Source organism: Lipotes vexillifer, unplaced genomic scaffold (genome assembly GCF_000442215.2).
Source record: "Lipotes vexillifer unplaced genomic scaffold, Lipotes_vexillifer_v1.1 scaffold661, whole genome shotgun sequence".
Taxonomy (NCBI): Eukaryota; Metazoa; Chordata; class Mammalia; order Artiodactyla; family Lipotidae; genus Lipotes; species Lipotes vexillifer.
In genome coordinates this window covers 211,207-222,284 of record NW_006796183.1, presented here as the reverse complement: position 1 = coordinate 222,284, position 11,078 = coordinate 211,207, and the positions used below count along the sequence as shown (strand labels likewise).

The following is an 11,078-nucleotide window of genomic DNA, read 5'->3' as shown; positions in this document are numbered from 1 at the left end:
GGGCCAGTGTAAGAGTGTGTGTGTGTTTGGGTGTGTTTGCCAGTGTGAACGTAGCTAGGAGCAGGCCTGAGTGTTAGAGACCGTGCATGTCAAAGTCCATGAAGACTTGTCCGGGTGGTCAGAGTGTCAGAGGAGGGCACTTGCAGCCTGCAGGAGCCAGGTGGGCTCTGTGTGCACGTGTGTGCTGTAGCCACTGGCGAGTTGTCGTTGGTCGCGGGGAGCTGTGACAGGGGCTGTGTGTATGGGAGCACTTGGAGCCTGACCTTGATGGGGCAGTTGTGGGTCGGCATGGAAGTTGGGGGAGCGTCTGTGACATGTGTGTGTGAGGGGCGCGTGTGCAGCCTCCGTAGCTGTGTCAGAAGGTGCGTTCTTCACTTAGTACCTGCACAGGTGCTTCTCTGGGTAGAGGGAGCCTGGCCGACCAGACTGCAGGCAGCTCGCAGAGCATCTGCTGTCCTGGCTGTTCGGGGAACACCTTGCCCCTCTGGGACTGCCTCGAGTCCCAGGCTGTCCTCCGCCTGGGCCAAGGCTTTTGTGTCCCGGTGAGCCCTCCCCCGACATTCCTTCAGGCTCTGAGGGGAAGAGGGCCTAGCCCATTATGACACCCTCCTTGAGGGAGGGGAAGATTCCTGAGACCTCCCCTACTCCCCACCTCCTCACAGGCCACTCCCTGCCCCTCCCTGGGAGAGAAGGGTGATGGTACCCATTCTGAAGTAGGACAAACTGAGAATTTATGGCTAATTTAGGAGGGGATGCTGGGTGTGGGTTTTCAGCAGTTCTCTTTGGGCCAAGGCTAGGCCTGGGGCTGGCGTCCTGGGAGGTTTCTAGCCAAAACCTAGAACCTTAGCTCATCTGACTGGTCTGGGGTGGGTGGGTGGTGAGTCCTGGGCTTTACTTGGCTTTCTCAATCCTGGTGGGTCCCCCAGGTACTGACCTGTGGCCTGGACCCACCCTCCACCCCATGTGCAGCACAACGGGGTGAGCGGAGGGCGGGGCTGCTGCCAGATCTAGTCAGACAGGTGGAGCCGCCAGGGCAGGAGTCTCAAAGAGCCAGGCTCCTGGAGAGGGAGGGTGAGAGGAGAGCGCCGGAGACGAGAGGAGAGGCTGGAGGTGAGAGCCAAGGAGGGCAGAGGAGAGCCCGAGGGGGTGACTCAGCAGGGGAGAGGACAGGAGGGACCATCCCGGGAGATGTGCATCCTGAAATGGGGCAGGAGAAGTTGAAGGGGAGGACCCCTGGAGAGAAGGAAGACCCCAGGGCTGGAGAGGTGAGGGACTGGCGAGGAAGGGAGGGGAGGTTCGTTCTGGAGGTGAGTTCCCTGTTGGTAGGAGGTAAGACTCTCTGGAAAGAGACCGGAAATTGAGAGTCCTCTTGTGGAAGAAGGGAGGGAAGGTCAGGAAGTAAAAATCTCTGGACAGGAGCAGAGCGTGAGGAGCGGAGAGGAAGGGCGGAAGAGCCCTTCTCAGGCAGGCAGGGTATATGCGGGAAGCAAATCCCGCCCCCCACCCCCGAGCGGCCTCCTCCTCACCCTAGTCCCCAGCAATTCCTTCCTCTCACTGCTCTGTCCTTTCTGCAGTGAGGTGTTGGGAGTTGTCGCGTCTGGTCTGTGTCCTGTCTGTGGGTCAGGGGTGAAATTGGGGCGTGGGGGAACACAGTCGGCCCTGTCTGACACCCATCCTCCCTACCTCGCCAGAGTCCTTAGCCAGGATGGAGGCTGTTGTGAACTTGTACCAGGAGATGATGAAGCATGCAGGTGAGATGCTGTCCTCCAACCCTTTCTCCCTCCCACCCTGGGATCCCTGGATCTAGGGCTGTCTCCTAATGGTGGAGAGTCCCTTCAAATCCCTTGACCCTTTGTGACCTGACCTCATGACTGCACACCTGGTGGGGACCCTTTGGACTCTGTGACCCTTTCTGACTCCTTTGACCCTTATTCACAGATCCCCGGATCCAGGGCTACCCTCTGATGGGGTCCCCCCTGCTAATGACCTCTATCCTCCTGACCTACGTGTACTTCGTTCTTTCACTTGGGCCTCGCATCATGGCCAATCGGAAGCCCTTCCAGCTCCGCAGCTTCATGGTTGTCTACAACTTCTCACTGGTGGCATTCTCCCTCTACATCGTCTATGAGGTGGGCCCCCAGGATGCCTAGGCTTTAATTCCTGCCAGCAGGATAAGGGGCAGGCCCTAGGGCCAGAGCATGGCATCTCCTTTCCAGAGAGGCTCAGCTCTATTTCTCCGTCTAGAGAACAGAAGAGACTTGGGGGAGGGAGGGAAGTCTGGCGGTCTAATCCACACCCCTTCATAGTTCCTGATGTCTGGCTGGCTGAGTACCTACACCTGGCGCTGCGACCCAGTGGACTTTTCCAACAACCCGGAGGCACTGAGGGTAAGTGGGGATGGAGGCCAGGTCCTTAGCAACCTGGGGATAGGAGCAGTTTGGACGTGCCCTGTGCTCATGAGCCAGTTTAGAGAGGCTCTTGGCGGTCCTAAGGCTGCCCTGACTTCTTACAGATGGTTCGAGTGGCCTGGCTCTTCCTGTTCTCCAAGTTCATTGAGCTGATGGACACGGTGAGTAGTTACATGAGATTCGAGAACTTGTGGGGAGAAAGGAGTGAGAGGCCCTGGCTCTGAAACCCCTTACCCCACTTTTCTCTCAGGTGATCTTTATTCTCCGGAAGAAAGATGGACAGGTGACCTTCCTACATGTCTTCCACCACTCAGTGCTTCCCTGGAGCTGGTGGTGGGGGATAAAGTTTGCCCCAGGTGAGTGGTGAAGACCACTGGGGGAGGAGGGACAGGCACTGGGGACCAGAGGCCCAACTCAGGTCCTGATTGTCCATGCGCAGGAGGAATGGGCTCTTTCCACGCCATGATCAACTCCTCTGTGCACGTCATCATGTACCTGTACTATGGATTGTCTGCCCTTGGCCCTGTGGCTCAGCCCTACCTTTGGTGGAAAAAGCACATGACAGCTGTCCAGCTGGTGAGGGGCCTGAGCCTGACCTACAACCGTCCCCTCAACATTCTGGTCTGGATCCTACCTTTAGCCGGCCTACTTCACCTTTGACCCCAGCCCTCCCTACTCGGCATTCTGTTTCTCTGCCCCCTTTCCCTCCGGTCCTCTCAGCTGTGCCCTTTGACCCTTGCCTTTCTGTCCTAGATCCAGTTTGTCCTGGTCTCGCTGCACATCTCCCAGTACTACTTCATGCCCAGTTGTAACTACCAGTATCCAGTCATCATCCACCTCATCTGGATGTACGGCACCATCTTCTTCTTGCTCTTCTCCAACTTCTGGTATCAGTCTTATACCAAAGGCAAGCGGCTGCCCCGTGTACTTCAGCAAAATGGAGCTCCAGGTACTGCCAAAGTCAAGGCTAACTGAGAAACGTGGCCTAGCTAGGCGCCCACCTAAGTGCCTCAGGACTGCACCTCGGGCAGCATCTGTCATTGTCCTCCCCAGCTACACCTGTGACCAGGGCTTATGTGGTCAGGACTGAGCAGGTGACAGGTCCTCTGCTCCCCACAGCTGGTACACAGGGGCCACTGCTTCCATTCCTCCTCTTCTGGCCAGCCCCAGGGACATGGCCTCGTTGCCCTCTGCCACTCCAGAGCCAGGGGCCGAAAGGGCTGGACACTTATTTCCCCCTCCCTGCCTTACACGTGGGAGAGGAGCACTCAGGGCTGGCCCCCACCAGGGTCGTGTGGCCTTTTTCCTCACACTGAAGAGGTCAGCAATAATCTGTCACTGTGGACCCAGGCTCCCTCCTTCTCCACCCCACACTGAAGTAGGAGCTTCTTGGCCAAAGGTCAGGGTGGTGGGGGCCTGGGAATACAGCCTGTGGAGGCTGCTCACTCCTTTATGTCTTCATTAAAAGTGACAGAGGAAACCGCTGAGGCTGTATGTGTACATGTGTGAATGGAGGAGGTGGGTACAAAGCCTGCCAGCCTGTCTGCAAACAGAAGGGATGGTCAAGGTGCCCACAGGATGGATGTTTCTAGCTCTCTGATCACAGTAGAGAGGAGCCCCTGGGAAGGCTGCTGGGACAGAGGTCATGCCAAGAGAAGAGGGAGACGTGACTTTATTAGAAAAGTAAAAAAAAAAAAACAAAAAAAAAAGACGCAAAAAACTGAACTGAGTTGGTCCTTAACGGATGCCTTGGTGGATGAGGCTGCTTTTGGCTGCACTGGCCTTCTCCCGCTCCCGCCGCCGGGCAGCGTCCAACTCAAAGCAGCGCCACAACCGCAGGGTCTCATCTGCTGCTGCTGATGCCACTGTAGCCCCATCTGGGCTCATGGTCAGACTAAGGACCCGGGCTGTGTGACCTGGGGCATGAGGAGGGAAAAAGTGAGAGCAGTACAAACGAAGGTAGATACCTATAGCCTTCCAATTTTGAGAGCTTGTTTATAACAGTCTGAGATAATTAACAATTCACACACTATAAAGTTCATCCTTTTAAAGTGTACAGTTCATTGGTTCCTAGTATATTCAGAGTTGTGCAACCATCACAACAGTAATTCCAGAATTTTTTCATCACTCCATAAAGAAAGTCCTCATTACCCTCTCCCCTCAGCCTCTAGCAACCATTAATCTGTTTTCTCCCTCTCTGCATTTGCCTCTTCTGGACATTTCATATAAATAGTCATACAATACGTGCCCTTTTGTTTCTGGCTTCTGTCACTTAGCACCTACCTTTCAGCTCAGCCACCTTGGCCATGGTTGGGTACTTCCAAATAACCAGCTGGTTCTGGGCAAAGCCATGGCCAGAGATGAGCTCCTTGTAGTGGGGAGACCAGAGGATGGAGCACACCTGTGGAGAGGGAATGGCATGGGCATGACGTACATAGAGCCAACACTACTCAAATCAGAACCAAGTCCACCGTGGTGTTAGCCACCCTACCAGGTGCTACGGACTCAGACTTGAATGACTGTAGTCCTTACAAAAGCCTTTTGAGAGTGTAACTGTTATTCACTTTACAGATCAGGAATCAAGCAGAAGGAAGTTCAGCGAGTTGCTTAAGATCACATGCAAGTTAAGTTAGGAGGCAGAGCCAGAATTTGAACCTGAGCCCAAGGTTAGAATGAAGGCTGCATGTGCTGGGCAGGGGCGTGGCAAGAGGAAGCTGCAGTGCTTGCAGGGAGACACACCAGCACGGGCCTCAAATATCATTCTAAAGCATTTGGATTATATACTGTAGGTGATAGGGAGCCCTTGCAGGGTTTAAAGAGGACAGAAACAGACCACCCAGACCAGTGTAGAGGACAGACTGGAAGAGATATGAAAAGACCAGTGCTGTGAGCCTCCACTGGGGAGAAGGATGAGGCCGAGGAGAGGGGACACGTGTAAATGATATTCTGAGGTAAAACTGAGACGTCTTGGTGACTAGGTGGGGAGGATGAAAGATTCTAGGTTTTTCAGATTTCTGAGTGGTGTCCCTCACAACAACATAGGAGGATGAGGAACGCATTTCAGGGAGGCAAGGAGAAGTGACAAGTCTAATTTGGGACATATTAGGGTGGTGGCACCTATAGCACATGGCGTTAGAGACAAGCTCTCTGTGGACTTTTGGAAATGTGGGTCTGGAGCTCATGAGTGAGAGATGAGTTAGAAGTTTGGAAACCATCAGGGTATAGCATCGGTGAAGCCACTGGAGGGGACGTGGTTGCCCAGAAGGCTATATAGAATTAAGAACGCATCTGGGAGTGAGAGGCTGGAATAAGGAAGACTACCTGGGAATGGGCATCCACAGCACTCAGACAGGCCCCAGAGCAGACGTTCCAGATACGAATGTGTCGATCACTTGTGCCCCCTCCAGTTGCCAGGACGTTGGGCTGCCAGGGACACCAAGCTACAGCCTAGGTGTGATAAAAAGTTGGGGTCAGCAGGTACTAGAGCTAGACACAGAGCTATAGGGCTCACAGATTAACCCAGTCCAATGCCACCATCCCATGTCCCCAGAGGTTCTGAGTGAGAGTCTACAGAGGCCCAGCCCAGCCCAGCCCCACTCTCACCTTGACAGCCCCTTGATGCTGGGTGAATGTCTGCAGAGGAACCCAGCCACCTTCTCCAGGAGCACTAGGCCACACGTTGACCAAGTTATCGTTGCCGCCACTGGCTAAATGTCGTCCATCTGGGGCCCAGCGCAGCCCACACACTTCCTGGCTGTGGCCACTCAGTGTGGCCACATGGTGTTCTGCTACCCTAACATCATGGTGGTGGATGTGGCCAGAGCGTGAGCCACTGCAGGAGGGAAGAAGGGAATCAGGTCCTATAGCAGTGCCAAAGGCCACCAGCAGGCCGGAGCTGCTTCAGTTCAGAGGTGTACAGTCCGGGGAGAGGGGGCCAAAATCATAGACTGATTTTGTAACAGACTAGCAAAAACCACTAACCTGGACAGGATATAGCTATTCCAACAGAGGGAGCCGACTCGGGCAGAATGACTGGTCATGTTTCGAAGCCGTTTTTGCTGTTGCACATCCCATAGCTACAGAGAGAGAAGACCATGAAGATCAGGACTTGGCATTAACATCCTCCTGCTGGGCAAGACCCCTGGGGGTCTTGTTCTGGGGAACAATAGAGCTGCAGCACAGGGACAAGTCTCACCTGCACCTCAGCACTGCTGGTGCCCACAGCCAGGTAGTTGCCCTCTTTGATCCAGGCCACAGAAGATATATAGTCCCCAGGCTGCTCCAACTGCAGCAGCTGCAGGATGTCACCAGAGCTAGCACTCCACAAGTACACACTGTTGTCCAAAGCCACAGCCAGTACATTCCCAGAGCTCCAATCCACAAGGTTCAGGTCTGCCAGAGGGGGAAGGGAAGAGCATGAGCTTTCTAGTTTGCCTAGTCCCTCTCTCTCCCTTTTTCTCCATCCACCGGACAGGGAGAAGGCTGCACTTACAGTAGTCATTCCGGATTTCAGGGGCATCCAGGATCCGGTCTGGCAGGGAAGGAATGTAACGGCAGGTCTTCCTGCTGGAGCTGGGCGTGGCCTTCTGGCTATAGAGTACTTTCAGTCTGTTCTGGTAACCTGTGGCAACGGAGTAGGTCTAGACACTGGGAGAACTGACACCTCCCCCTGCCCCTAACCAGGAAGGCCAGAGAAGCACCTTCCCTCCCCTCAGTCTTAGGTGGGAAGAGCCATCTCATCTATCCCGAGCCCTGGGGATGGAATGACACCTCCCTCCAAGAGGTGAAAACTTCAGGTCTTACCCTCTGGGGCATTTTGTGGTTTTCCACTGAGCCGAAGGATCTTGGCTTCCTCCACATCAAAACCGTTCAGGTTCAAAGCCCATGCTTTCTGATGTTCCTGGCACATAAGGGTGGTGGTGGGGTGGTGGTATCATCCAGATTATACAGATTGGTTTCCTGCCTTAAGGCCCCCTGGGACACATACCTTCTTGGTGGGCGTCTGACTGTCTTCGGGCTGGTTCTCCTTGCTCAGGAGGAAGCTAGCGACCTCCATCTGGGAAGCACTGCGATGGGGGATATAGCGGTCACCGCCAGGTTTGCTGGGAGTGGTCTGAATCTTGGAGCTGGATTTGCCTGGGGCAGGGAGAGGGAAGTCAGACTGTCACAACAGGCTCCCATGGGAGCAGTCGTGAAGGCTGTTCTCAGCCCTTCCCTCTTCCTGCCCGCGTCCCGCCGCACCCTACTGACCGGGAGTTCGGCCCGGGGTCCTGCCGGCGCTGTGGGATCGGTTGGCTGCCCGCATAGGCGAGGGGGCCGGCCCCGCGGCTTCCTTCGCCTTGCGCTGCCAGCGCGCAGGGGGTGCATTGGGGATGGGTGTATCCAGCTGCAGCAGCGAGTGCAGGTCACTCTCGAACACGAACTGGGCCATGGGAGTGTCTGGAGGGGGAGGGCTACCCGCTGAGCCCCGGAGGAAGAAAGGCGACCGTGTTCTGGGACGGCCGACCACACAGGGCCACCCCGGCCGCAGCCCCTCCCAGCCCGGCACCCCCGGCCGCGGCCTCACCCCCGGTTCGCTCGGCCCAGCCGCCTCTCACCGTCAGCTCAAAGCGGACTCCGATTCCAGACCGGCCTTAACAGTGCAGATTTACGCTTCTTAAACTCTCCGCTCCGAGCACTCATTGGCTCCTTCAAAACCCAACCGTCGCAACTGTCGCCCTTGCCCATTGGCCTCCACGGCACAGGGGGCGGGTCTTCCGGGGCAAGTCGTAGATATCACGGGAGTCCAGCAGTGGAGCGGGATTTGAAGGGTGGGAGAGAGGCAAAGGCAGGTCCGGCGCCACCAGGTGTCGGAAAGCGGGGCTGGGCTGGGCGGGGCGGGGCGCGTCGCGTCGCGTCGCGTCGCGTCGCGCCTGGGGGCGGGGCCTGAGCTGCGTGCATTCCCCAGTCGCTTCCATTCATTCCTCAGCCTCCCCGCACCCGCCCTTTATACTTAACTCTGCTTGTGGATCGTGTTTATGATACAAAGTGCAGGACTCGGCGTAATGACCTAAAGCACTTGAGCCTTTTTAGAGGAGGTTACAGGCAGTGGCTGGCCGGCCAGCCGGCCCGCGGGCAGGGAGGCGGGGGCAGGAGTTGATTGAGCAGCTTAGAAGCAGAAAGAAGGCGGGAGCGTTCACTGTTTAGTGCCTGCGGAAACACTGATAGGAAGGAAGTTGCTCATTTGTTTGTTTTTTAAAACTGTTTTGTTTGTTGTTGTTTTACAAACAAGGAAAATGAGGCTGAAAGGGGGGGTGAATTCCCTATGGTCAAGAAAAAATATCAGGATTCAGGATTCAGATCTGCCTATCTGGGAGATGAGATTGGACTGCCCTGTGAGGGAAACAGGGGCTCACCCCCATGGGGCTTTAGAGATGTCAGGAATTTTAGAGATCCGCTAGTCTAATCTGCACATGGTGCACCCTCCCCATCCCAGCAACATACCCATATTTTACAGGTGAAGAAACCGCGGCCCAAGAAAGGATTTGCCCGAGGTCCCATGTTGTTAGGAGTCCAGGCCTGACTCCCATTCAATCCGTGCTCTAATAATAACTTCAGTGAATTGTATGATATGCTTAGAGGTGAAGCAACAATAATAAAAATAATCATGGGTACCATTTACTGGCCATCTGCTAACTGCGGTATTTAAACAGTTTACATACATTACTGCGTTTAATCCTTAATCCCATAAAGCAGGTGCTTTATTCCCTTTTTACAAAAAAAGAAACCTGGTCAGGGAAAGGTCTGAAACTTGCCCAAAGGCATACAGGCCATAGTAATTAGTGGAGCCAAACTATCTAACGAACCTCAGCAATCTAACCATATGCTACACTGCCCCAGAGAGAGGCTAGAAAAAATCGCGTTTTCAATCATTAGCCTAAGATCAACTCTGATGATGACAGAGAAAATTTGGGGGCCCTTAACCCAAATGATATTGTTATTATTTTAAATTTTGAAGCATTCATGCTGTCTCTTTCCAATTACTTTGGAAAACAAGGAGTTAGATATCCTGGGGTTGGAAATGGGGAGTCCCTGAACCCCAGAGGACATAGAAAGGTCAGGCTGGTCAGGGCCTTAAACGTTAAGCTAAGGAATTTGGACTTTATCTGCCAGGCATTGTGGAGTCAGTGAGAGTTTCTGTGCGGGTAAGGGCCAAACAAAACATTTCTGAGGGCAGAACATAGCAAGCAATTTGCAGCTTCTGGTGTAAGGGTCACTGTAGAGGAAAAGAGCAACAGGGTAAATGAGAGTACAACTTCAGGGAATTTGAACACTTAAAAATAAAGGAATGAACGAAGCCAGTGGAGATTATAACTGACATGGACCTTGAAGTTGGAGGGATTCTAATATGATACAAAATGGTCAAATAGAGTGATGACAGAAAAGGTCAGAGTGGGCTATTGGGAAACAAATCTTCGGTGACCTTGGAGAGAAAGGGATCAGGTGAGGCGGTGCTTGGGTTCTGTTTGGAAGGGGTTGCAGAAAGAAGGGTGGGGAGAATGTGGAGGCAGCAAGCATGGGCTACTTGTATAAGAAATTTGGGAGTGAAAAAGAGGGCAGTGCATGGGAGCTGGAAGGAATGCCAGTATCAAGACGCCTATGCATCTTTGAAGGTGAAGAGCCAGAGGAGATGGAAGAGGGTAGAACAAGCACCCTGCCCAGGAAGAAAAAGGGGACAGAAAACACAGGGAGCTTTTTCAGTCTAGGGGAGAAAGACCAATTCCCCTTAGGCTGGAGGAAAGGAGAACAAGGCTTTAGAGATAGATAATTAGAGGCTGAGGAGCTGCTTGGATTGGGGAACTCCCACCTGAAGGACCTGAATGTAGGGAAGCAGAGGGCATGGAGGGAATAAAATATAGGTGATATTCAGCGGGTGGAACAGCCCAGTTGGGATAAAAATAAATATAACCCTGTAGGGACTACCCTGGTGGCGCAGTGCCTGTCGATGCAGGGGACACAGGTTCGTGCCCCAGTCCGGGAAGATCCCACATGCCACGGAGCAGCTGCGCCCGTGAGCCATGGCTGCTGAGCCTGCGCGTCCGGAGCCTGTGCTCCGCAGCGGGAGAGGCCACAACAGTGAGAGGCCCGCCTACCGCAACAACAACAAAAAAAGAAGATAACCCTGTAAGCACTGACTATTTACTACATGCATGGCATTGTGTTAACACCATTAATCCTCACACAGGGAAATAGTAGAAGAGAACGAGATCAGTTCTGAAGGGTCAAGCTAAAGATTTAGAGGTAAGGAGTGAGCAAGGAGTGAGATGAACAGGAAGGTCAATCTGGAGGCAACATACAGGTTGGATTTAGGGAGAGAGACTGGAGGCAGAGATATTAGGTAGAGGCTGTAGTAATAGCTCAGTGGAGTTGGAGAAGAGGAGGCCGAATTTAGGAAGTATAAGGGGTCAGGACATGATGGCTGAATCGGTGTAAAGGTGGGAGGTTCAGTGGTTTGGATCTCAATCCTAGTTTTGAGTCCCTAGGAGTAGAGTTGGAGCCTTGAACGTGGCTTGCGGAAGGAATTATGGAAAGTGAGTATACCGGATGTCATCCATTTGTCCCATCCAGGTCCACTCTTCATCCTCTACTCTGCCCTGTGCTCTGTGAGGCTGACTCATATGGCCTGCGTCA

The 11,078-nt window shown here is 53.8% G+C and overlaps 2 protein-coding genes across 4 annotated transcripts in view; one reads left to right on the top strand and one right to left on the bottom strand.

Annotated features, from left to right (window-relative positions):
• ELOVL1 (ELOVL fatty acid elongase 1) overlaps positions 1-3,890 on the top strand; it is a 4,886-nt gene extending 996 nt beyond the window's left edge. The window contains exons 2-8 of one of the 3 annotated variants that reach the window (XM_007468234.1): positions 1,692-1,751; positions 1,939-2,129; positions 2,307-2,387; positions 2,513-2,569; positions 2,659-2,764; positions 2,848-2,984; positions 3,162-3,890. In XM_007468234.1, coding sequence (XP_007468296.1) covers positions 1,692-1,751; positions 1,939-2,129; positions 2,307-2,387; positions 2,513-2,569; positions 2,659-2,764; positions 2,848-2,984; positions 3,162-3,383 — 854 coding nt within the window. In that variant the 3' untranslated portion in view covers positions 3,384-3,890. The remainder of the gene's footprint in view (positions 1-1,691; positions 1,752-1,938; positions 2,130-2,306; positions 2,388-2,512; positions 2,570-2,658; positions 2,765-2,847; positions 2,985-3,161) is intronic. The other 2 variants (XM_007468236.1, XM_007468235.1) reach the window with 2 other exon arrangements.
• Positions 3,891-4,065: 175 nt separating this feature from the next.
• On the bottom strand, positions 4,066-8,011 carry CDC20 (cell division cycle 20). The gene is made up of 10 exons (XM_007468237.1): positions 7,659-8,011; positions 7,396-7,544; positions 7,212-7,308; positions 6,901-7,029; positions 6,604-6,800; positions 6,390-6,484; positions 6,012-6,240; positions 5,730-5,855; positions 4,692-4,809; positions 4,066-4,324 (listed from the first exon to the last, which is right to left on the bottom strand). The coding sequence occupies exons 1-10, from the start codon at positions 7,837-7,839 to the stop codon at positions 4,146-4,148; spliced, it is 1,500 nt and encodes a 499-aa protein (XP_007468299.1). The 5' UTR covers positions 7,840-8,011; the 3' UTR covers positions 4,066-4,145.
• Positions 8,012-11,078: the final 3,067 nt, after the last annotated feature.